The sequence below is a fragment of the Lagopus muta genome, chromosome 1 (assembly GCF_023343835.1).
Source record: "Lagopus muta isolate bLagMut1 chromosome 1, bLagMut1 primary, whole genome shotgun sequence".
NCBI lineage: Eukaryota > Metazoa > Chordata > Aves > Galliformes > Phasianidae > Lagopus > Lagopus muta.
The window spans coordinates 49,081,518-49,106,171 of NC_064433.1; the positions used below are offsets into that span (position 1 = coordinate 49,081,518).

Genomic DNA, 24,654 nt, shown 5'->3' on the forward strand with positions numbered 1-24,654 from the left:
AGATACTAACTCCCAAAGCTGTGAGTAGATGGAGCATTTCTCCATGAGCAATGCATGCATCACCGTAAAAGCATTGTGCTACTTTATTTGGACTCTAAAACTGCAGAGTAAGTGAGGAAATAATCTTTTTATTATAATGTTGAGTATTTTAATTAAAAGGGGAATTAATTGTGGCTTCTGCCGTTAGTGCTTGCACATTCATAGAGATTTCCATAGCAGATCCTACTTTCATTCTACAGACGTGAGTTTCTTTTTGGCCCCGTACACAAACTCATGTAGCTGGTAGCCTTGCTGTATGCAATTAACAGAGAAGCAACCACATGGAGAAGCGACCTTTGAGTAAAGGAGCGGCCAGATCACTTGGGAGGAACTTTTTCCATAATCCAAATGCATCATTAATATTTTAAATGCTCATTGGAGTAGGACAGAAAACATCAGTCACTTCCATGCCGACTGCAATTTGCAGATACAAAAGCCCTGTCCTAACAGCTAAAACACTGATGGAATGGCACTGGAAACTCTTGTTCCTATTTCCATAGGCTCAGCAATGCTTCAGTTGGCATTTCTATGAAGATCAGCTGAGGGCACGACATGCAGCAGCATACTGTACAGGAGTCGTACTTCAAGACAGAGATTGAAGCGTGCCAGTTTATTTCAAGAGCAGTCTAATCTCATCTATTTACTTAGGAGTATACATACTTGTGAGCACTGAAAAGGGTACTTCAGAACTTTTAATATCTTAAACAGTAACAAAACTAACTGCAAATCATATGCATAACATTTCCAAATCAGTTCATTTCCTACTTAAAAATTGACTCTTTTCCTTTAATAAATGTGTTCCTTGAGGAAAAAAGCCAGAAGTAGGAATTATCTTCAGTCTCAGCCAGGTCTCCATCCTCCATAAGGGTTTTTAATCTTCCAATTTTAGTAATGATTGAAGGAAGAGGACATGAAAATCTGCACCAAGTATAAATTTCAAGAATGCTTCTATTTGCCATTTGCACGTTAGATAATATTACTTCTTCTTTTGAAGAAGTAATAGACGTAATAAAAAAAAAAATAACACAAATTGTTCTTTCTTGACACTGCAGATCTCTGAAAACTGCCCGAAATGGCGAAACAGTATTGTCAGTCCAGCTGCCTCCAGATAAAATGAAATAATGCATTGTGGCACAAGCAGGTTATGACAGTCTGAACGGAAAAGCCTGAGCAGAACAAAACTCAAAATGGAGTGAGGCTCCCCGACAGCAACATCACAATGTGACCGACTTGAAAAGACAGAGGGAATAATGAAATCAAAACAAGTAGTAGGGATTTACCATCGCAGCGTGCGCAGTTCGCTGGTCAGTTTGCTGGTTACTTCTCTTGGATTAATTACTGAAAAGAGGAAGATAGGTGTGTTTGTAGGTCACCCTATTTGAGCTGGAAGGGTGAAAGAGCACATGATGCTGTGCAGGGCTGGTATACAGGATTTCTCACCCTTCTCCTTCAGGTGAGGAATTAAGATTCATGGAGGCATCTTTTGGTCAGTGCTTGGTGCTGGGAGTTTCTGCTGGCTCAGCCTCCTTCATGCCCTCTCAAAACTTTTTCCAGAGCAAATCCCAGTAACGAGCTCTATAAGAGGGCATCCCTCCTTTTACTGTGTTGAGTGGTATTCATACCTTCCAGTATTCAACCTGGAGCAAGCTTTCTAAAGGAAACCAATCCATTGTGCTGAAAAAAAATCACGTAACGGAATGAAAATATCTCCCTGCACAGCCTGTTTGGTCCCTGTTAGACATGTTAGCCAAATCAATACTAGTTTACCAAGCTGGCTGGAAAAAAGTTGGAGCTACGTGAAATTTGTTTAATGCCTGCTTGATATCAAATAGGAAATGAGAACAATACATGGATATCGAGGATTTCAATGAGAACCTTTGCTGTTGGGGAAGTTAAAGTGATCAAATGTGAAAGAACACAGACAATGACAAGAAATCTTTTCAGGGACACTAAACCCTGAGATTGGGATGATGCAATGACAGCATCAGCACATGGGAAAACTCAGTTCTTTCCCTTGTGCTTACACTTCAAGACTGGGGCTTTTCCCTCTGCACTGATGTGAGCAATGTGAGATCTGCACAGCCAGGTCATTCAGGGAGACTTGCATGAGGTCTGGACTGTGCTCATGTCCCACACAATTGCTCATTTTACCAGGGCAAACAAAGGACAGCCAAAAGAGGGAAGGGCCCCAATAAAGAATGGGTTCAGGTCCAGAGGAGCCACTGTGCAGTGCTTCCTGTAATTTGCATTTAATTTTTAAACATATAAAGATTACATCAAGTACTAGGAAAAAGAATTAAAGAGATTGTGACACTTACTGGAAGACTTGGTTTTCTTTTCTGTGTGTGTGCAAGATCTTTCCTACCAGGGAAGAGTCATGCAACATGTATGTCTCTCCATTGCTTGTTTTCTGCCTTTCCTCTCTGGTTCTTCATCATTCTAGATTTGCTTTTGCTAATTCTCATCAGATAAATATGACTGACAGAGGAGACAAAGTTCAGAGTCGCAGACATTTTCATAGAATCACAGTCAGAGTTCCCCTGTCAAGGCAACAGTGAACTAAGAGCAGAGCAGAACTCTTCATGAAATAGACTAAACTGCTCCTTGTCCTCTCTATAATACCTGCAGTGGAAGTGAAAATAAGTTGTATGGGTTTGTAACGAAAAGGAGTCTTTACAGCTGAGCAAAGGGCTGAATGAAGCAACTCCCCACCTCAGCATTCTCCTCCCCAACATCCCCCTGAAGGCCAGATGCCTTACCAGGAATCCACTGCTGTCACACATGAGCTACCAGGCTTGGCAATAAAGAGGTTAAGAGCAATGGTTTTAATAGGAAAGCATTCAAACTATCTGATCCAAGGGTGCCTCCTACTCTTCAGTTCTGTGTCACTGTTGGCTGAATGCAGGCTGCGTTATAGAAGATGTTCACGTCAGTTCTGTTAGCTTGTAAGTCAGCAGAAATGGGTACACTGAGAGATGTGGTGTTTGGTGATTATGTCTCTTTGTCTTAAACAAGCCTAGAGAGGCAGATTATCAGTTTTGTGTACATTACTGACATCACTATGATTTCAGAGAGAGCTGCACACTGAAGGAAAATAGCAGCTCGTGGCTAATGGCTGGGATTAATATGCAATTATCATTATATTAAGATTTTGGGTCTGCACTACAATCCTATTTTTCATTAATTGCTGCCCTTGTCCTATTTTGTTTCTCTGGGAAAATAAGATAAAATGATACATTTTTGTTCTGTTTTTTGAGAGTAATAATGACATCTTTCAGACAGCACATCCTTACCTCCCTTTGGAAAGGCACTCACCAGGTGAGAGTCACAGAATGGAATGCTGTCTCCTCAAAAACCTCACAGAGCGGGGAAACTACATTAAACAACAGGAGGAAAAATGAAGATGGAGGCAATGTTAAGGCTACACGGCAGTGATTTACAGTAAAATATACTGCAGAGATAATGTAATTGTTCAAAGCCCAGAAACTATAACCCTTGGATGTTTTAAGTTAAAATCAAATTTAACAAGAAAACCAAATGAAGCATAAAGAAATGCAAAGCCCAAACATCCAAAAAATCTCAATTATGCTTGGTTAAAAGCTCTTTAAAATCTCTAACTAGCTAAAAGGCACGGCATTTGTGTGCATAATATGTGTGTGTTTATATATAAACTAATACACGCATGCTTTTGAAGATGAATCATGCATTTCCACTTCATACTTTGTAACTAGAAATTTGTTAGAAATCTCTTTCTGTTTTGCAGGGAAGGTGAAAAAAAAAGAAGAAAAAAAAAAAAGTACTGCATGCCTTTAGAAATCTCTTAATCGTATCCAAGTCCACAACTGTAGAACCATCTCAATACGAATGGTACGTTTTTGCCTGGTTACAGTCACCACAGTAACACCCATGTAGCTGCTAAAAAGCTCATTTCCTGGGGAAAAAAAAAAAAAGAGCAGGGGAAAGCATACATTGGAGAGCAATATATGAACCAGATATCTGCAGTGCATCAGAGGGACCTCAGCAAGGCCTTACAGAATCTGACAACAGTGCAAGGCGTGCACTGGAGGCTACATGCATCTCTTTGAGTTGCAGGAGGGTATCTCTATGAGCCCAAAGGGAACAGCTACAGATGCAAAGCCTTTGTGATAGAGGCAGCTACTGTACGAGGACTGGAGATTCCTGAGCCATCCATAGGCACTCTGCTCCTCTGGGAAGGAGAAGGCTTGAGAGCTGGGCTGGGGGTACGTGTGTGGTGTGTGAGGAGTCAGCCAGACCCGGCTCCACAGTTCGGCCCTGTGATGGGGACTGTCCTAGTCCCAGGTGCCACATCAAACCTTGTCTATCCAAGAGGCAGCCCTGAAAACGTTAAGCAGTTGTTAGATCAAAATTGGATCCTGATGACATGGTAGAACAACAGCACAGGCATATTGAGGTGAATGATGAACCTCCCCTGGGCTGCTGTATAGAAATGATCAGGCTGTCATGAGGAGCTAAGGAGGGGTGTTCAAAGGCAGCATCAGAAGCACCAGTTTTTATCATGCAATAAGATCTGTACTGACAAAGCTTAAAAGCCTGCCCCTCCTCTACTAGCAACAGCTGGATCTTCCCTGACCGACTACATTGTCTGCTCCATGTCCACAACTCAGATGCAACACTGTTAATTACAGAGGTATTGGTTGCATCCTTACATAGCTTTGCACTATTATGTGCATATTAAACTGGAAAAACACAGTTTACTTTCCCCAAACTAAGAGCAATACCTCTATCATGTAAAGGATTAACATGATAAGAAGCTACCTGACATCTGCTAGTATTTCCCTGTAGGAGAGTCAGGCTGCTTAACTTGGATCAGTGGCCAATGCCATCATGCATTCAGAAGCTTTGCTCTGCCTCAGAATAGAAAGTCTCGCTCTCTTGCACACATCATTGTTTAAATTGGTCAAATGCACTGATTAAAAAAAAAAAACAAGCAACAAAAACCAAAAGTACTTCAGTGAGCCTATTTTTCTGAGAAGAACTGCATGTTAGCCAGTTTGCTGTATTCCCATCTTCTAGTACCTGCTCAATGAGTTACAGGCTGAGCGTTTCAGTTCTCTGCTGCCACGACACTCCTGCTTGGATCATGACAAGAAAAAGCTCTTTAAAGAAAACCAGCTTGGGTTCTTTGTGGTCCCTAGAGGAGAAAACCAATACAGAGCTTCAGACACAGTCTGTTCTGGCCTATAACAGCACACTGGAGACCTGCACTCCCAAGAAGCTCCCAAATCAAGACCACACATCAACCACACAGCACTGCTTGGTTCCCCAGCATCCTAGGAACGGCACATTTTAAGCCTTACAGAAACCATTCTTCCTTGTCTACAACCAACTTGTGTTTCACTTTTTCTTTGCTCAGAGCTCTGGTCATCAGACTTAGCCAGGCAGGAATTAATTTTCCTTTGTGATTGTTAGTGGATAACTCAATCACGGTCGTTAAAAAAGGTAAGATAGACAGCAAGACAAACTGAGAAGGCAAAAGGAACTGAAGGGAGAGCACTGTTGAACTTACCCTGCTTCACTATCCATTTGCTATAAGCTCCGATTTAAAATGCAACTTATTGTTTTTATCTCTGAAATACAATCGATTTTAAAAGTCAGATGCGACCCCAGAGCCAGTGCTGTGCAAACAGCGCTTTTTAACAAAGCAGAGGCTAAGCACGTGTGAAAGGAGCCCACACAGCAGAGATGCTGCAATGATCTCAGGAACAGTAGAAACTGAAAAGAAGTTTAGCTCTGCATGCTAATGAAAAATGCCTACGCAGGTTCCTAGACAAACCAGTTGAGAAGAAATCAAAGAAGGTCAATTTATTGCAGTGCAGACTTCTGTTATCCAGTTACATGAAGAACTCATCATAATTAAAACATTTTGGTCATTTATCTCATATGGATTTTTTCTAAGTTTAACCCTAACACTTTTTAGCTTTACAGTAATTTTCCTAAGAGTAATTACTAAATTTCAATAGCAGCAATTTGGAAGCTCAGAAGTATATAACCTCAGCCTCGCTCCCTCATCATAGTGAAGATTTTTGCCTTGAAACCTACTTTCCCCAATTCACATTTTTAAAGCGTGACACATGATCAATAATCTGAAAGTGCAAAAAACTTTCTCATCTGATAATTCTATTGATTTTTAGACCAAATAATTAAACTAACTGTTAAGACCACGTTCATCAATACAATCTGACTGCTTTGTTCCCCCCCCTCTTGAGCAAGAGGAATCAATCAGGGTCTCCTGGCTCATGTAACCAGTCACAACTACCACGCTGTTCTGACATGATACCCAACAGCCATTTGACACCTGGCTGTCCTCACCTTGCTCTTATAACCACTTACCTGCACACCCCAGGTTCCAAACTCTGCCCTCCTCCTGAATCCTCCACATTGCACTGTACATTCCCAGAAGCCTCCATCTCCATTCTGTCCTGTATGCTGCTTTCTACACTATCAGGTTGCTTTGTGAAACATCAGTTTCAGAAGACATATTGTATTTTTCCACAGGTAACAGAGATTGAGTGGCTAATCATGCTAAATGCCAACTTTATTTCCATTTTGGCAACTGAAGCATATCTACAAATTAACACCCTCTGCTCAGACTGTACTTTAACAGTTGGACTTTACTACCAACCAGTTTCTGCAAAGCAGAGCAGGTTGCTGGTAGAGTATGAAATGGGAAAGTCAAGAAGAGTCTCTGAGGCTTTCTCTGAAAGCCAAGCAGCTTCTTCTTAGGGATGGCTCACTGAACTGAAAATTTCATCTCATTCTCTGATTCACAGAGATTAAGACTTGTGGTTTAGTTCCATAAATAAATAAATAAATAAAATCCCTCCTTAACATGTCTTGCTTATACCTGAGTTTTTGCTGAATCAAGAGGTCCAAGAGAACGTGCCTTAAGGTTATGCATATCCAAGCCAGTGAAAGAAGTGGATCCTGCAGTGAGGATCTGGAAATGGATTCACTCTCATCCGGCAGATGACAACTTGTGCTGCCTCTGAGCTGCTCCTGCACCCAAGTGGTTGGAGCGAGGAATCTCTTCAAGGCAGTAAATTGGGATACGACTGGAGACTGGGGATGTACGTCACTGTTACATGCAGTCAGAGAAAGGATTCTTTGTGCTGGTTTCCTGATGAGCAATGTGTAAAACGTTCACAGATTTGGTTGTATTCAAGGGAGGCAGTGGCACATATGTACATACCAGCTGACACTGTGATTATCTACCTCTGCAACAACTGAGAGAAAGCCCTCAACAATTTCAGCTGGTAACACTCAAATTTGATACATTCTATGGAATGCATTCTCATGAAGTAACACATTCAAAATATTTGCAGCAGTTTGTGCTGGAGAAATGGTTAGAAACTGTGGAAGATTTGTAGAACATGGAGCAACTCACAGCCTGAATCAGGCACTTTGCACGGCAGAGCACAGCAGTCAGTCCTAGTAGATCCAGTACTCCCCATCCAAACACTTCCTCACTGACAAATGTTCTTCAGCATTCCTAAGATCAACTGGTGTTTGCAAGTTGCAGGAAAGATAGAAATCAGTGTTTGCCTATATTTGACAATGTTATTTGAAGTGCAAGATAGATTACAGATAATATTTAAATCTCTCTGAAAAATAATGGTTTCTGAAGTTTTTAGGTCATTTTGATAGCCATGCAACTTGATGGCTCAATAAATGACCTTCTAGAAAATGTATTTTTAAAATCACTTTTAAATATGTATTCCAAAGGCTTATTTACAGTACATCCAACCAATAACTGCAACTAAGCACATGTACAGATGTGGTCATCAGCAGACACGGATTTTCAGCTACTTACACAGCTCCAAAATCCAAGACCTTTCCCAGTTGGTATGGCTCTAACAGGTGCAAATGGAAGAAAAATGGGTTAGATTGGAAGGACATTTAAAGTAATGATCAGTTCTTTGCATCCACACTTGACAAGCCTCCCTTCTAACAGTTCACACTGTGATATACAAGTACCTAACAGTAACTTCCATCAGAGATTAGTAGATTTTCCCTTCTAGGTGAAGTTTACTACATTAAACCTTGTGAAAGCATTCATTTTCGACCACATTTAAAAAACAAAACTACAGTATGTCTTGGCTGCCTTTCAAGTGCCAGATTAAACACCTTGGTGGCTGCACCCTGCTTCCACTAAAAACAATGGGATATGCATGACACCACCTGGCCTTCACTAAGTCAAATGAGAGGAAGAAAAATAAAAAAAAGGGAGATTAAAAAGAAATTGCTGTAGGTTACACAGCAACAGAGCCAGAAGTCAAACTCGGGAACCCTGACTACCATTGCTTACATCTGCTGTGGGGAGTTAAATGGGAACAAATGGGAAGAGGCAGTGATGTTCACTAAGAAGAAAAGTGGGTGCTAGGAAATAGTGATATTATGGTGCATCAAGACAAGAGAATAGAGGAAGAGAATTAAAAGAAAAAGTGGAGAGGAAAATACCTAAAGCTGCAATTAGAAAAGAAAATAAAGATGATAGGAAGGAAAAGCCAACATAAGTAACAGGATATATGTTATTAGAGACATTTTTTCAGATGTTAAATAGTTGACTATCAAAATATCTTCAGGAAATACACAGACAGCATGTTTGCCTCAAATAGGTGTATTTACTGTGGCATTACAATGCTTTGGGTGATATGCTGTTGCTGACAGGAAGTCTTCTCTTTACTCCTCAGCCATCCTAGCCACAAGTCACATTTGCAGCTGCCTCAAAAATACTACTACAAAGCATTCATTACTGATGGCATTTGGCAAAACCTAAAACCCAGAAGTGCTCATGCCCTCAGTGTTCTGAAAAGGCAAATTATTTCAAATACGTGGTATAAAACTTGTATTCTTCATGCTGCTTTCTTCATAAATGCACTGCTGAAGTGGCTGATGCAGCATAAACCAGAAGGATGCTGTGACTGTCCCAGAACTGATCAACTCACATCCAGATGACAACCAGCATCCTGCCACTGGAGCCTGGCACAGCCAACATGTTACTGGCTTCACAGGGCAGTGGCAGGCTCAAAACAAGAGCCTGGAATGGAGAGCGGCGATAAAAAGAATGGAATGTGGAAGACAAGAGTGAACAACCTCCAGAACTCAAACATTTCAATAAGCTGAAAGACTCAACGAGGTGTTTTCCTCTGCTGTTGGCTTATTTTGCATCTGCCTGAACCAAACCCAAAGATATCCTTGTTCTTAAAATAACAAAAGCACTCTGCACAAGCTTCAGGCTACCTCCCAACCAAACTCATCCTCCCAACTACCAAAACCTCTCCGCCCAGGGTTCTAAAGTCAGAAGTGCTTGAAATGATTTTATTTTCCAAAAGCAGCATTTTTCAGAATTTCACTTTTAAATTCTGACTATTGTGTAATTACTGCAAAAGGGTAAACAACAGGACCCAGGTCTCAACAGTTGCACTACTGCATCTGTAGAGGAACCAGACTGAAGTTGTGCTACTGGCAGCACTCACAAAGTCCATCTACTGAAGGGCATCAGAACAGATGGACCCATACAACAAAGGGATGAATCCACCCCCACGTTCTGCAATAGCTCAACATCAGCACTAGTCAAATCAGAAGAAAAATACACATAGAAAAGGTTGCTTTGCTTTTCAGCACTCAGTGCCAGAGTCTTTCGCATTCCGCTTCCCAGCCTCAGATTTGGAAACAGCCATCAACTCTCTCTCCACCATTTGACAAGTGCAGCCAGTTACAGGGACCTGCATCCCTGGAGGCACGCATCTCCTGAGGAGGATATCATGAGCTGCGGCCACAGATCTGCTCGATATCGTAGATCTCCTTGGGACAGTCAGCAGACAAGATGAGAGGTGAATCATCTGCTATCACAACATCATCTTCAATGCGTACACCAAGGCCACGAAACCTCTCTGGGGCACTCACATCATCTTCAGGGATATAAAGTCCTGAAAGAAGGGAGGGAATTAAAACATGCCACACTCCCTAAAAACCTTTCCCTCGCTGCACCCACCATAAGAACAGGGTAAGATTTTCAGCAGTATCAGAAGAATTTGACCTTGAAGAAGTTTAATAAGGAAAACTGCTCTCTTTCCCCTCAATCACAGCAGCTGGTAAGCAAAGAAAGGGCAGTATCTGACAGTGCCTATGGACACCAGCACGTTAATATGAACTTCCACAATTACAGCTGGTCCTTTGGCACCTTTTGCTCTCAACTCTGTGTTCACAGGGATGATTTTAACAGTGTTCCAAATAGAAAGAGAGAAGAGCCAAGCATTAAATATCAGTTTTCATCTGACAGCTCCAAAATAAGTGACAAGAGGAAATAAATACTCACTGTGAAATGTTTTGTTTGCAAAAATAAGTTGTGAATGCTTGTAATTGCAGGCTGCTAGGCTCAAGAGGAACTTACACTATAAGCAACTGGTAGTAGTTTAGTTACAACAACACAGACCACAGCACAAATGAATTTACTCTGCTTCTCTGCACTGCAATGACCTGTAGTGCTGAGGATCAAATACCAGCAGTCTTAAGTTCTAAGTTACTCTGTCTGTTGCTGCACAGGCACTTTCTGAGTATTCATGCCCACACATTGGTTGTATTTAGGATGGAAACACAATTTTCAAATATTCTAATATTTTTGGGAGGGATGTAAGATAAGGTTTTCTAACACTTCAATATTTTCAAGTTCAACAGGAAAGGACCTGAATGCTTTGGTCAGAGGAAGCAACTAACAACTCAGAGTAGTACTGTTATCCTCAATGTTATATGATTTTGTCCACCAGTGTATGTTTTTACCTGGTTCAATGGTTATCACCATGCCTGGCCGGAGTGGGACAGACCGGGATACATCTGGGGTATCATGAACATCCATGCCCAAGTAATGGCCCACATGGTGTGGGCAGTACCTTCGAACAGCCTGACAGAAAACAAAGCAAGCGTTATGGAGGTAATTAAATGCAGCCAGTCTGTTGTTCAAACGCAGAAGATGGGAAGAAGAGAGACATCAGTTATGTGCTGTGCTTAGTTACCCGCTTGTCTCTGGGCCCTCGATTTACCAGAACTGAAGGGCCCTCAAAACCTAACCAACTGCCTATTCTGAATGCCTTTCTACTCAAGCACAAGCTTAAGCACATCTACACCTTGCATGACAGGCAAGAACTTCAGTTTTTATCTCACTGACCTTTGCTGCCCCAATCCTTCCCATCCCTTAACTATCCACACCCTGTGTTGCTCCTATCAGCAGACCCCGACAAGTGGCAGCAGCCAGCACAGCTGCTAGGTGCTATGGTGAAGCACTCACCTATGCATTAAAGAAAAGGAGCAACGCCAATTTCATTCAGCAGCTACAGCAGGATTTTAACCCATCTCTACTGGGCACTGTTACCACCTCCCCTCGCACCATCCTAATCCCCTCCCTCTAGAGAGGAGCAGGAATCAAAGAGCTAATTCCTCCTCATATTCACTGGGGACTGAGCTGCAGTCCTTACTCTCATCTGGCTGTGCTGCCACCTGCCGAGAGAAATTGGCATGATCGCCTCCATTCGGAGGGGAGAACTTGTGCTGTTACCGTATTGACACTTGTAGGACAATTAAATCTGGCAGAAGTCTGTACTGCTGCCCAAGGGATAGTTCTGCCACCTGGTCCCTGCCATCTTTCTGGTACTGGCATCAGCAATCGTGCAGATTTGCTGTGAGTGGGACCAGAAAACTTTTCTAATGGCAAAACAATCCTATTTTACCTGCAGGTTTAGCTCCAAGGCAGCCCAGTTCCCCACTGTGTTCTCCAGATAATTCTGTGAATCCCAGCAGTGACACCCAGAGAGGTGCGGAAGAGGCAGCAGGTGGAAACAGAGAAATTGGGCTGCGCTTTTTGGTGGCACTGCAGATTAATGTTACTTTAAACAAATCTCAAAACTCTAATTGCCTGCAGTCAACCATGCACACAGCCTTCTGTGTCAGTGCCAATGTTTCCCTAGGTTTGTTTGGATTATTTGTACTTTAAAGCTACATCAACGTTAATAAGCAGTGCAGACCAGTGGGAATGGATTTGCAGAGGAAAAGAGCAAGTGCCAGAGGGACAGCATCCTCACTGTGCATGTGTAAGGGCTGGATTTCAGACCAAACTGTGGGCTGAATGCCCTTTAGGGGTTGAAACAGATCTTCAAGTTTAGCCTCACCTGAAAGAAATCCAGTCCAGCACTGAGACCAGCCCACAACACCAACTAAAGCACATTAAGTAGGGATAATTAAAAGACTTGCTTCAAAAGCGTATTTCTGATCTAAACTAAAGCCACTAACATAACCTACAGATGCAACAATCACAGTGGGGAGAAGCTGGATTAAAATAACCTTTGTGTACCTTAAAGAAGTGGCTGTCAGTGATGCTGCCCTTTAGGATCCCCAAGTCTTTCAGCTTCTGTCCAATAAGGCTCAGCATGAGGCTGTAGATATTTTCTAGACTCACACCTGGGGAGCAGAGGCTCAGGCAGGACTTCTGGATGTCCAAGACAGCCTGGTACAGTTCTGCTTGAGGTTTGGTGAACCTGCAAATCATTCAGAAAAGGAACAAAGCACATTTCTCCCAATGAAGTCCTCCACCCAGAAGCTGTTTTAGAGACAAATTCAGTTTAGTGCTGAAGCAAGGCAAGTCAGAAAGGAAAGCAACTGTCTCCTTATGGGAAATGCCAGGCAAGGTATCGCCAAAACATGCCCTTCAACACACTGGGTAGAGGCAGGGATTCTACTTGACTTCCTTATCCCAAAGCAAGCCAAGGCAACACTACTGCTGGAGACAGGACACACTTGAGCCCAACATGCAAGAATCAAACACACAACCACAGGGACACTGCACCAGCTGTGTACTGCTCAGCTAAACTCCTGTTCTATTACTCTGCTTAAGGAACAGCTGAATGCACAAAAGCCAACTCTTCTCCTTAAAAATACCAGAATACCTGAAAACAGCAGTAATTAATGAAGCAGAGGGAAATACAGCTTCTCACATTGAAAGATTTACGTAATTTCATTACCCCAAAGAACTACAGAATAGGACGTATTTGAGCTACTGTCACAGATTACACACATACACTCAGACTGTGCATTATTTGAGAGCTTCTCACACTCCTTCAAAACAGCCCTGTCATGACATACCTTCCATTGACGGGCCAGGTTCGTGTGATGTCGCTTACGTAGCAGGAGAACTCACACCCACCATCTAGCAAGACCATTTCACCATCCTGAGAATAACAGGAAAAAATGCCTGTGTGGATCAGTGGGCACTGAGTGAACTGTTGCCTCAGAGAGGAGGAAAGGAGACAATGCAGTGATTTTTGCAAAGCAGCTGCAGAGCTGTGAACTCCTTTTGCAGAACAACACACCAGCTGCTATTACTTATAAATAGGCTACTGCAGTTGGATTGCTTCTCTGCAAGACTCTCTCTCTCTATTAGGCTTATCTATAGTCTGAGCCCTAATACACTGATGTCAAACACTTTGGAGTAAAAAAGACATTTTCCTTGAACTATTCTGTGCTCCGAGATATCAGCCCCATTGACACTGGAACTCCTATTCCAGCAAATTACACAGCTGACTCCTTTTACCACCAGTTCTCTGCTTGTGACTGAGACAGAAAGGTTCTGGAAGGGGGAAGAAAAAAAAAAAAAAAAAAAAAAAAAAAAAAAAAAAAAGGTTTCTGAGCTACCCACAAAATCATTAACGAGTAAAAATATTAGCCTTGTCACAAGAACCAGCAAAATACTTCTCTGATAGTATACTGCTACTGTAAAATTGCTGTTTACTAATTTGTACCATCTTTCTTCTTCTCTTTTGGGGCTTTCTTGCCTGCTCTAAGATATACTTCTGAATTTATCTGGTGATGAAAAACAGACTTCTGGAGATACAAGTCTCCAAATCAATTCAGCAAAACTGTCCCAAGTCAATCAAATTGCTGACTGCACATCTTCCAAGAAAAGCAATGCCAAAAAGACCAAAGGTCCAAGAACAAACCCACTGCCTTACTTTTCCTCCTTAAAGGCATGAGAAACAACTAAGAGTGATCAGATCTGTGAAAACTTTGAATTTAATTATCTGTGGATTTACCTTCTATGATTACTTTGTATAGACTTTTATAGAGATTTATTCTACAGGTCAGTGCCAGCAGCCTTGATGTAGCATGACAAAGAATAATTCCAGCATATTAATGGAAAAAAGAATAATGCTAACACTGCTTCCATTGCTAGCTACTGTCAATGTGTTGCACACACATTGTACATAAACTAGAAGCGAGATGGTCTCACTACTACTTTCCATTTAAACTCTATTTAAAACTTTTTCTAAACAGCTGATTCAATTATTTAAGTAAAATATGAAATTACAGTACCTGTCCTAAGTCAGATTCTAACGGCTAAGGAAATTCAGCCTGTGGTCTGACTGTTTGCTGCCTCGTTACGTAAAGTATTTTGTCCTCTTTCTTTAAAGCTGAGTCCACTAAGAGATGGGCTGAAGTCCACATCTGGCCATACGCAGCCTTTGGATACCTTCTAACTTAGACACCTTGTCAGCCTATTTGGCAACAAGACATGTAAGAGGCAGCTCATAAAGGAAAAATCAAGTTTATGAGTTTAACCTCCTACTTGCTAGTTTAGAAAAAACACAAGTGACAGTTGCTTAACAGATCAACTTTAACAGAAGCAACTAAGTTACACGTGCATGCCTGACCTTGGATGACAGAACAACAAAAGAGGTTTATTTCTGCCAAAAACAGTCTGTCATATCTTTTGTACATGTGTCTCTTCAGATCATTTCAAGGTCTGCTTGCACGCCAGCTTCAAGAAAAAAAAAAAACAGTGCTGGCAAGAAAAGTTTCATCCTGCATTAACGTGAAACATAAATATGCTCCACTGAAAATACTGAATAGAGCAATGGGGTAAGCATTCTGATTCTCAGAATACTTACCTGAATCTAAAGGTGTTTTATCAGGAAAGCTGGAGAGGGTTCAAACCAATGCTATGAATAATCAAAATATATTCATTAATACATTAATTTACCTACAACTATTTAATTTGTCCCTCAGTGTTTAATGCTAGACCTTTCTTGTTCCCCTTCCCTGCTTTATTGGCCTACATGGTGTCCGAAATGCATTTCAGCCTAACCAGAGAAGGAATGCACTGTTGCACCTTTGCTTGCAAGGCAAGGTCAAGAAACGCAAGTGACAACAGAAGGATTCCAGAGTGCTTTTACTCTGTCTGCTACAGCTGTCCTCTCATCTGTAAGGGCAGCAATTCACCCAGTACTGCACCACTGAAACATGGTGTGCAGCTGGCACCCTTGCTAAATAAAATATTTACAAGCTTGTTTCCAAGTCCCTCCACCTTACAGAAAATACAACAGCAAATACGCAGAGGAGAGAAAGAGACCAGCAGGAATAAAGTTAATCTATCACTGGCAGTAAAGCTTACCAGGAAAGAATCCTTTTCCCCTCTAACTTGAAAACATTGAAGTGTTTTGATCTGTTCAGCCAAAACAGATCAGCAAGGGGATGCATATGGGGACAGCGTGTCACATAAATACATTTCAAGTAACTGGATGGCGTATGGTTTACCTTAATGAGCTGATTGTTCTTCACATAGTGCAGAGTGTTTGATCTATTGCCACCAGCAACAACAGGGGGGTAGGCCAAGATGTCAGCACCACGAGCTCGGCACTCAAATTCAAACTGGAAGACCAATTCAAAGAGGAGGAGGTTGTTAGTGCTGATCCTGGTGATTAACTGTCCTGGAGCTATCATGATTCATGTCCTGCAAGTCTTTTTTTTAATTTGTACAATGCAAAGTGAAACTGTGAAGTGACTTCATCACGTGGAAGCAGCCTAGAAAGTTTCCCAGAGCATTGGAGGAAATACCACAGAACAATCCATTCTTCAAGAGAGCATTTTAAACCTACACACAATCTCATGGAAGCTCTCCCAGGTACAGGCATACTGTCTCAGAAATTCATTATGTTATCATAAATCCAGGTGAGAACGTGATCCTACATAAAGTTTCACTGTTCACTGCTATACAGGTTTGCAAATTATCCATGAAGACAACAGCTGTGTTTTGATGTTTAGTGTATTTAGAACAGTAATGAATAAAAAGGTTATAAAGCATGCAAAAAACAGATTTTAATTCAAGAGCTTTACCTTTCTTCAGAGATAAGCATATGAAATGAATAAACTTGTCTATAAAGCCCCTCTATATCCTCAGTATACTACTAGCTTGTCTTTTCTGTAATCAGCAAAACCCCATAGGACAGAATACTCCAGAATGCCTACAATTAATGACGAAGGTTTTACAATCCTGACATGGAGTGGGAAACGGAGCTGTAAAATACACTAAAGTTAAAATGATTTTCTTTACAAGTTGGATGTGTGTCTCAGTGCCAACTCAGCACAGGCTCATCTGTGTCAGAATGGAGGGTCAAATCCTGCTGATGTAACTCAAACATGCATCTCACTGCATTTCCTTACAAAATTCCTTGCCAAATGTGCAGGCAGGTGTCTACACTGCTTCAAGACAACTGTGGCAAGCTGATGTAATGAGAGGCTAGAGTCAAGAGAAGCAGGCTTTACAAAATGCTCTTACACGTACTTCCATTTTGTACAATAGAATTGTTTTACAGAATACAATGAGAACTGTGTCTCCAGTTTTGGTTAGCTGGTTTTGTAGGTCCAAAGAAAATGGTGGAAAAGGACATCAATAGCAGATAAATTCAGACCTTCAGTAAAGATGGGGAGAACACCGCTAAAGAATTCCTCTCACTTTGTTGCAAAAGCTGCAGAAGTTCCTCAAAAGCAGACACTACACTGCTAACAAGTTACACATGAATGAGATACACCCTTCTTCAGATGCGAAAGGTGAAATTCTTCTGCATACAAAAGTGAGAGATTTCACTGAAGTGGTCTCGCAGTCATCCCAAACAGCCGCCCAGCTAGGAAGAGCTCCTTCAGTAAATGAAAATTTGCTTTTTTCCTGTTTTTCCACAAAACTCCAGGTGGTTTTTTTTTTTTTTTTTCCCCCTCCCTCACTGCCTTGGTGACAGTCTGTAAAAAGGATAGTAGAAAACAAACTGCATTTGATTTACACAGGTAACAAAATCACACACCTTAAAGGAAGTAATTTCTTGAAACTCACAGCCCTCTATTAAGCAAAAAGCAGATAACTAAAACATAATAGTAACTTATTTCCTTTCTCAATTATCATTTGCTGCACGATCTATCATCAACAGAGAATTATCTTTACTGCAGATATAATCTCTCTGCACATTCAGTGAGGAAGAGCCAAATGTCAGAATTCTCACTTATTGTGGATGGAAATGGTAAAAAAATTCCTCAACTGAAAGCTTACGTTCAAACTCAGGATTTTTCATTTACTGGGCTAGGATCTATGCATACTGATAGCTCTGGAGACATAGGGCACACTTTGGACTCTTGTCCACAAGACACACTTACTGAAACACAGATGTAGCCAACCCTCTCTTTTATAACTTTTCTGGAATTAGCTGTTATATTTTGTCTCACCCTTTATCTCTTATTTTCTTTAGGCCTCCTCACTCATGGCTTTCCTTTGCTTTTTCTCCCACACAGAAACTTCCCTCACACAAACTGCACTCCTTTAACCAAATCTTCATGTAGTAGCTTCCCCCCACCACTGACGGGATTACTTTGTGTCTTGCCCCAACACTGAAGGTGCTCTGAAGAATCAGAGCAGCATCTTCAAAGAGGGATTAGAGAAGAAGCTTACTTTCCAGTTCACTTTACCCATCCCCCACTTTTTTTTAAATGCCTTTAAATTCATAATAATCATTTGTGGAGTTTTGACTCCATCTTTATTGACTTTTGGAAATAAAGACAACAAACAAAAGATCTCCAGGAAGAATATTTTGTCCTCAGCATAAGAGCACTGAACTTTGGAGCCCATCCATATGTGAGAGAACAGTTCTAGTATGGCTACCAGGTACAAGATATATATCTGTAGGGAAGGGAAAACGTTTTTGCTATTACAAGCTCCAAATTCGGATTCTGTTGACATCTCCAAGCACACTCCAAAACAATCTGCTGCAACAGTGCAACTTTTCTTAAATCAAAAGAGTTGTTCAAACAAGGCTACAGTTCTTGACTGAGGGGAGTTCAGGGTATGCCCAAGGCACCATGAGAGTTGGGTGAAAGAGAAACATGCATTTCTTTTTCATTATAGGGAGATTTGACATTCCTAGTTTCCTGGAAGAGTAAGAAACATTTAGCCCTTCCATCCCATCCCCAACAATGACACACTCACCTTTGCATACAGAAAGGCTTCATCCACTGGAGATTTTCTGGCAAACATTGTCTCTATGAAAGCCTACAAAAATAAACAAACAAATAAAAGGACCTTTCAGTTAGTAAAGGACCTGCTGTTACCTGCTGTCTTTTGGGGAATACCTAAAAATCAGCTGTTTCCTTGAAAATAATGGAATAAATGGAGAAGAAAATAGCACGGGGAAGGAGAAGTTGAGGAGAAGGTACAAGGGGCACCACTGTTCCTGAATAAACACAACTTTAAAACAGAGTCTAACACCTGCTGGCTCATTCCGACTGATGTTACGTTAATTAAGAGACATTAATTGAGCTGTCTTCTTGGGTCTCCTTGTGCAGAGAGTGTTGAGCCAATAGCTGAGAAACAGCAGTTCAGTAACTAAGATCAGGTCTTATCCTTCCAGCCTAACTCATGCTGTAACACCCTCTCTGCTTTCTTGTGCAAAGGAACACGGTGGTTCTTTCTGAGAGTACACAGCTGCGTACCTCTGATGTCACTCGTCCAGCTATTTTCATCCTTTCAATCTCTGCAGGAGATTTGATCAGCCGAAGGTTTTGCACTAGATGCCGGATACCCTGGATATGATTTTTGCTCCGAGCTTTTATTTCAGCCAGGGGCTGCATATAGTCAGCATGCAGTTCTTTATGCACTGGTTTAGTCACATCATACCACACCTTGTTTGACTCACCTGGAATACAAAACAAACGTTGATGCAGACGAAGATAAATTCAGAAATTCTCTCCTCATCTGTACAAAATCACCTCTCCTAAGCTAGACCCGTAGCTGCCCTGGTAATTTTCTCTGAATCTGTATTTACAGATCATATGTTTACTGTCAGATAAAACCAGATACATAGTTAATGAATACAAATATGTTATAATTATGACATAAACAAGAAAGTTTGGCAGAGCGAGTTACAATAACAAAAAGAGCATAGACAGAAAGCTTACCCGCATCCTGGGCTTGCTGCAGAACTCCAGAGGAGGGATCTCCAGAAGAGATCCTTCCCTACTGGTAGCCAGCTCTTAAATGGGTCTAGGAGAGATGGAGCCTGGCTCCACCCCTTCCGGCAGCACAGGTGAATTGCCTTCACCTGTGCTCCAATGGCTGACTCATGGCTTGCCTCAGGTGATCAATCAGAGGTTCAGGCCGTGACTCAGCACTTCCCATACACCAGAGATCCCTTTAAAATCCAGAAAATTAGCAATGCATAACATGTAGATTTGACAAATCCCCATTTGTATGCAAATATTGGGTTTTCTGCTATCACTGATCTTGCACAGATAAATGTAGCTCGCGTATCAAAGTTGTGGTGGTGTAGGCAACCAAGTCACTGCACTGCAGTGGGACATGTTCTGAATCCTTCTCTCATTTATCCTCTCAGTTATCCACTGCATGGAATCAGGGTCATTACTGACCACGTTTCAGTATATCTTTGGTGAGCAACTGCTTATTTCAGCCATTTACAGGAGACGAACTTCCTGATGGCAAGGATATTTACCTATGTGAAAATTTATTTATCAATCAAAGATGTCAGTCTAAGTAAAATTTTCTGTGAATAGGCCAAACACAGAATAATAGGCAGGAGCAGCAGAACTGCCTCTTACTTGTACAGACCACCTCTCAGTTTACAAGTCACTCAGATCTGAGGTAACTGAGGTCATGTGGGACAGAAGGTGGGAGTTCATGCTGGCTAGCTTTAGATGCCTAATTTAAGATCCTGCATCTTTTTTAGTCACCCAAGAGGGATATATTACTTCTAACGAGAGTATCTTAAAGCACTTACATGAGACCTCCTTGCTTCCATCACCAATACAGGCTCACAGATTAGGTATTTAAGGGAGGAGCCTACACCTATTTGGCACAGTTTCTTCCCAGAACTATTCAGGTGTACTTTTCAGACCCTACAACCCACGCCTCATCTCATCCCCCCTTCATTTTTGTTACCTTTCAGCTTGGCCACCAAGTGCCCGAACTCCTCAATAGTGTAAGCTTCATCTACTCCTGTCAGAGCGATGGCCCCATCTGTGCCTGACCTGGGCCCATCCCACAGCTCTCGGCTTGGATCTCTCCGGGGCACAAAAAGCATGGCCTTGTGAGAGGGCAGCGCTTTGCCAGGAAGGCTCTGCAGCACCAGGATGCTGTCAGGTTCCTGGAACCCACAGAGATACAGGAAGTTCGTGTCCTGGTGGAAAACGTAGGGGATGTCATTGCTCATGTAGTACGTGGGGTTGGACAGCAGAATCACTGTGTGGTCCAATCCTTCCCAACCTTGGGCTTCCTTCTGGATCAGTGTCATCAGTTTGTGCCGGCGAAGAGAATATTCCACCTGTGACAACCCTGGGGTTACCTCCCCTATAACCAAAAAAAAAATACAAATCAGAACAAAAATTCAAGTTCCTCGTGATATTTTACTAATCACATGCCTGATTTCTGCTTGCTTCCTGAGGCCTTTTGTATGCATGGCTTCACTGCAGTCCCTGCTAGCCTTTCCATTGCTCCCTCCTACATCTTCTCAGCTCTCACCCCTGCAGCACATCCTTGCTTACTCTGCTCCTCCACTGTGCAAAAGGGAGGAATTTGTTTTAAACACTTAAGATTTTCTTGATATACATTTCTGTGCAAAGGCAGAAATCACAGAACCTGGCAGATCCAGACAATCAGCCAAAGCATTCCGTGAAAAGCAGTTTGGTAGGAGTAATTTTCAGAAAGATAAGGAAAAAAGAAGGCAAGACAAACTGAACTTTGCTGAAAACAGATGGGATTTTTATAGCATTTGGACATTGAACCAAAGATTACCTCCTTACCCTGAGCACTGATTTCCTCAGACAAAGCTGGAATGTGTTCAAATACACACTAAGTCAACTCATAAAGTCACTAGTCCTAAAGCCTAAGGGGCAGACTGAGAGTTAGATACAGGGAGAGGAGTCAGAAACACAGAGGTTCTCCCTACAGGTTTCCAAGCAGAAGGAAATCGCGACTCACAGGCTGGCATCACTGATTGAGAGAAGGAATCTTTTCTGAGGAAGATGTAGCTGCTCTCAATGATTAAAGACCTGGATTTTTCTGAAGCTAAATATTATATTCCAGATGACTCTAAACAAATGTTTCCTTTGATGAAAGTCTGTTTCACAGTGTACCAGTCACAAAGGACAAGAAGGGAAGCAACCAAGAGATCACCAAAAGCGGACTGAAGTCAAAAGAACCACCAACAGCTGTCTAAGTATATATTTTTAAGAACTGAGATTTCTTAACTGTGCTATAGACTAAGACATGAAACTTGTCAGTGCTTTGGCTAATATCCTATTTTAACATAGGATTTAACATAGATTGCATTTTCATACTGCTAAATTATAATTTCATACACTCCTTAAGGTATTGGCAATTATAGGAAAGAAAATCAAAATTTGACTTTTACTGTAAATGGATTCTTGCATGAGTAGGACAAAAGGGGGAGGCTCTCTGCAGCATGTTTGTCTCTGACCAAAAGAAAGAAAAAGTGACACTTTCCATTTGCTTTCCATTAGACTTTACAGCTTGGTACTTGGGATAGAAATTTTCTTACTTTGTTTTATCTATAGATATAGAATGACACAGAATACAGAAACTGTTCCAGTGCAATCTGACCCCACGTTTCTGCAATATTATACTGCATATTTCCTATGCTCCACTGCGTTCCTGTCAGCTAACTACTGCAAATTGCAAACAGTCCAGTAAACTGCAATAGAGTGGAACCTGGGAACCTCAGTTGCCTTCCAACCGTGAGGCCTGGAGTCTCTTTGCTTTAGGCATTTTCTTTTAAAATTAATAACTGCAGCACAGCGTCATCTTATTTCTGTAGAAAGGCTGAGAGTCCTGGGACTGTTCGGCCTTGAGAAGACTGAGAGGGGATCTTATCAATGTGTGGGAGTCAAATGGATGGGGCCAGGCTCTTTCCAGTGGTGTGAATAGAACAAGGGGCAGTGGGCACAAATTAGAACACTGGAAGTTCCATACAAACATGAGGAAGAAATTCTTTACAATGAGGGTGACAGAACACTGGAACAAAGTGCCCAGACTGTGGAGACTCCTCTGGAGATATTCAAAACCCTCTTGTACTCTTTCCTGTGCAACTTACTCTAGGGAACCCACTTTAGCAGGAGAGTTGGATTTGATATCTCCAGAGGTCCCTTCCAGCTCCTAAGATCTGTGTTCCATGAAAGTAATTCCTCCTATTTTATTGCGTTGCTCCATGACGCCAGAAGTGAATGTTGGTGGTACAGCAGTAGATGTTGAACCTTCTCACCAATATTCTGTTACATTTTGTTGCTGTGCTACAGTGGGCAGCAAAGGGACATTCTGACAAAATGGTGTCTGTTATGGAAGAGCGCATGAAGCAAAGATGTGTTATTGAATTCCTCCATGTGAAAAAATGGCACACGCTGACATTCATTGATGCTTGTTGAACGTTGAACAAAGTGTTGATGTGAGCACAGTGAGGAGGAGGTGGGTGGTGGGTGGTGCATTTCAGCAATGGTGACAGTGACATGCAAGACAGGCCATGTTACAGAAGGCCATGCGGATTTTTACAAGCACAGCATGCGGGCTCTTGTTCATTGCTGGTGAAATTGCACCACTAATGGTAGCGACTATGTTGAGAAATAGTGTTTAATTGAGACAATTTGCTCTATCAAATAGCGTTATTGTGCCCTTTGTATCTGTTGCAGTTTCTAGGGAAATAAATAGGAGGCATTTCTTTCATAGTACTTTAGGCTTGACCTACATGTTAATTTAAGCTAATCATAAACAAATGAAATGAACAGACACACGTACAATGCAACAGAACAATATTCTGTCCTAAGCACCACAGAAAAGCAGAGAAAAGAAAGAATACCAGTGACTGAATCATGCTGAGCATGAACCTAACCTGGTTTAAGTAGGTGTGGGTGTGTAAAGGGGCTGGGCTGGCCCAAATATCGGTTTGGAATCTTCTTCTGCTGGGCTGGCTGGATGGAGAATCTCCGGAGAACACATGACTTGCAAACTACAGGAAAAGAAATGGACCATGTCAAAGGAAAAGAACTTTCCAATCAGAAAACTTTAGAATTATAATCAACTGACCTTACTCCTAGTAGCATTTACTTACCTTGTATCACAAAAATATCCCTATTACACTTTCCAATATGTTACATAGTCAGACTGAAAGCAGTTTCTCAGAAGTATGGCTGCGTATCCCATTTCCAAACCCACATAGAGCCAAGTAGGCAATTTTTAAAAGGAATTACATTTGTGTATTGCACTTGGGAGCTGCGGGAGTGCACAGTAAGACAAAAGCTAAAATTAAACACAGTTGTAACAACTTCACCAACTTTGGATTTCTGTCACAGCTGATGGAGATGGCAATGAGCCTAATGGCTGATGTTCAGAGAATTGTTTGCCTTTTATTTTGCCTGCCACACTAGTTTGTGCTGCCGTGCCACAGTACCAGGTTCTGAGAACAGACAAAACCAACTCTTCATGAGCATAAGCAGGTCTGAAGCTGCCTCACATAGCAACACGACTCAACTGAGAGCTGCTGAGGGAGCAGCGTGACACCGCTGACTGGGGTTACTTACACAGCATGACCAATAATCACAGCTTGAAGCACTCGCTGTGCGATGACTGACTGGAATAACAGCCCAGAGATCCAGGCCAGGAAGTATAGTTACAAACCGAACCGCAAAAAATGGAAGTTTTTCCAGCATCTCTACCTACAGAGAGAACTACCAAGTATCTCGCCACAGGACAACACAACAGGCGTTAAATAAAGCAATACTATAAAGGCATTAGGAAGCTTTCCAAATCGTCGTTTTATTTCCCGAACGGCGGTAGCTTCGGCTCCAACCGCGCCTGTGACCCCATACCCCTCCCACCCACCGCAGCGCCCAGCAATAACGCCCGGCAGCGCAGCAGCCCCGGAGCTGGCAGGGCCCAGAGGCACCGAATCATTGCGGAGGATTCTCTGACCTGCGACGCCGCGCCAGCCCCTCACCGCCGCCAGCAGGCGCGACATGGCCGGGGGGGGGGGGCCTTCCCCCAGTGCGGCGCCGCGCCGTGACCGCATCAGAGAGCGCCGCGCCACCATCTTAGGCGCCCGCCGAGGCCGCCTGCGCGGGGTCTGAGGGGCGCAGCCGGCAGCCGTAAGGTTGAGCCGGCGAAAAAGGCGGGACGACACGCTGAAACGGCACGCGACCCCTCACAGCCCACCTAACGGCCACCCCCGCTTCTAGAAAGTTCCGGCCGCC

General features: G+C 42.3%; 1 protein-coding gene across 2 annotated transcripts; it reads right to left on the reverse strand.

Moving 5' to 3' along the window:
* Window positions 1-5,937: 5,937 nt before the first annotated feature.
* XPNPEP3 (X-prolyl aminopeptidase 3) lies at window positions 5,938-24,633 on the reverse strand. 2 transcript variants are annotated; one of them, XM_048929063.1, is made up of 11 exons: window positions 24,377-24,633; window positions 23,298-23,414; window positions 20,339-20,746; window positions 18,877-19,079; window positions 18,374-18,436; window positions 15,661-15,774; window positions 13,213-13,298; window positions 12,425-12,608; window positions 12,243-12,287; window positions 10,861-10,981; window positions 5,938-10,010 (listed from the first exon to the last, which is right to left on the reverse strand). In XM_048929063.1, the coding sequence occupies exons 1-11, from the start codon at window positions 24,492-24,494 to the stop codon at window positions 9,844-9,846; spliced, it is 1,626 nt and encodes a 541-aa protein (XP_048785020.1). In that variant the 5' UTR covers window positions 24,495-24,633; the 3' UTR covers window positions 5,938-9,843. The 2 variants fall into 2 exon arrangements, with proteins under 2 accessions (XP_048785020.1, XP_048785104.1); XM_048929147.1 differs by lacking the exon at window positions 12,243-12,287 and having other exon boundaries at window positions 5,942-10,010.
* Window positions 24,634-24,654: the final 21 nt, after the last annotated feature.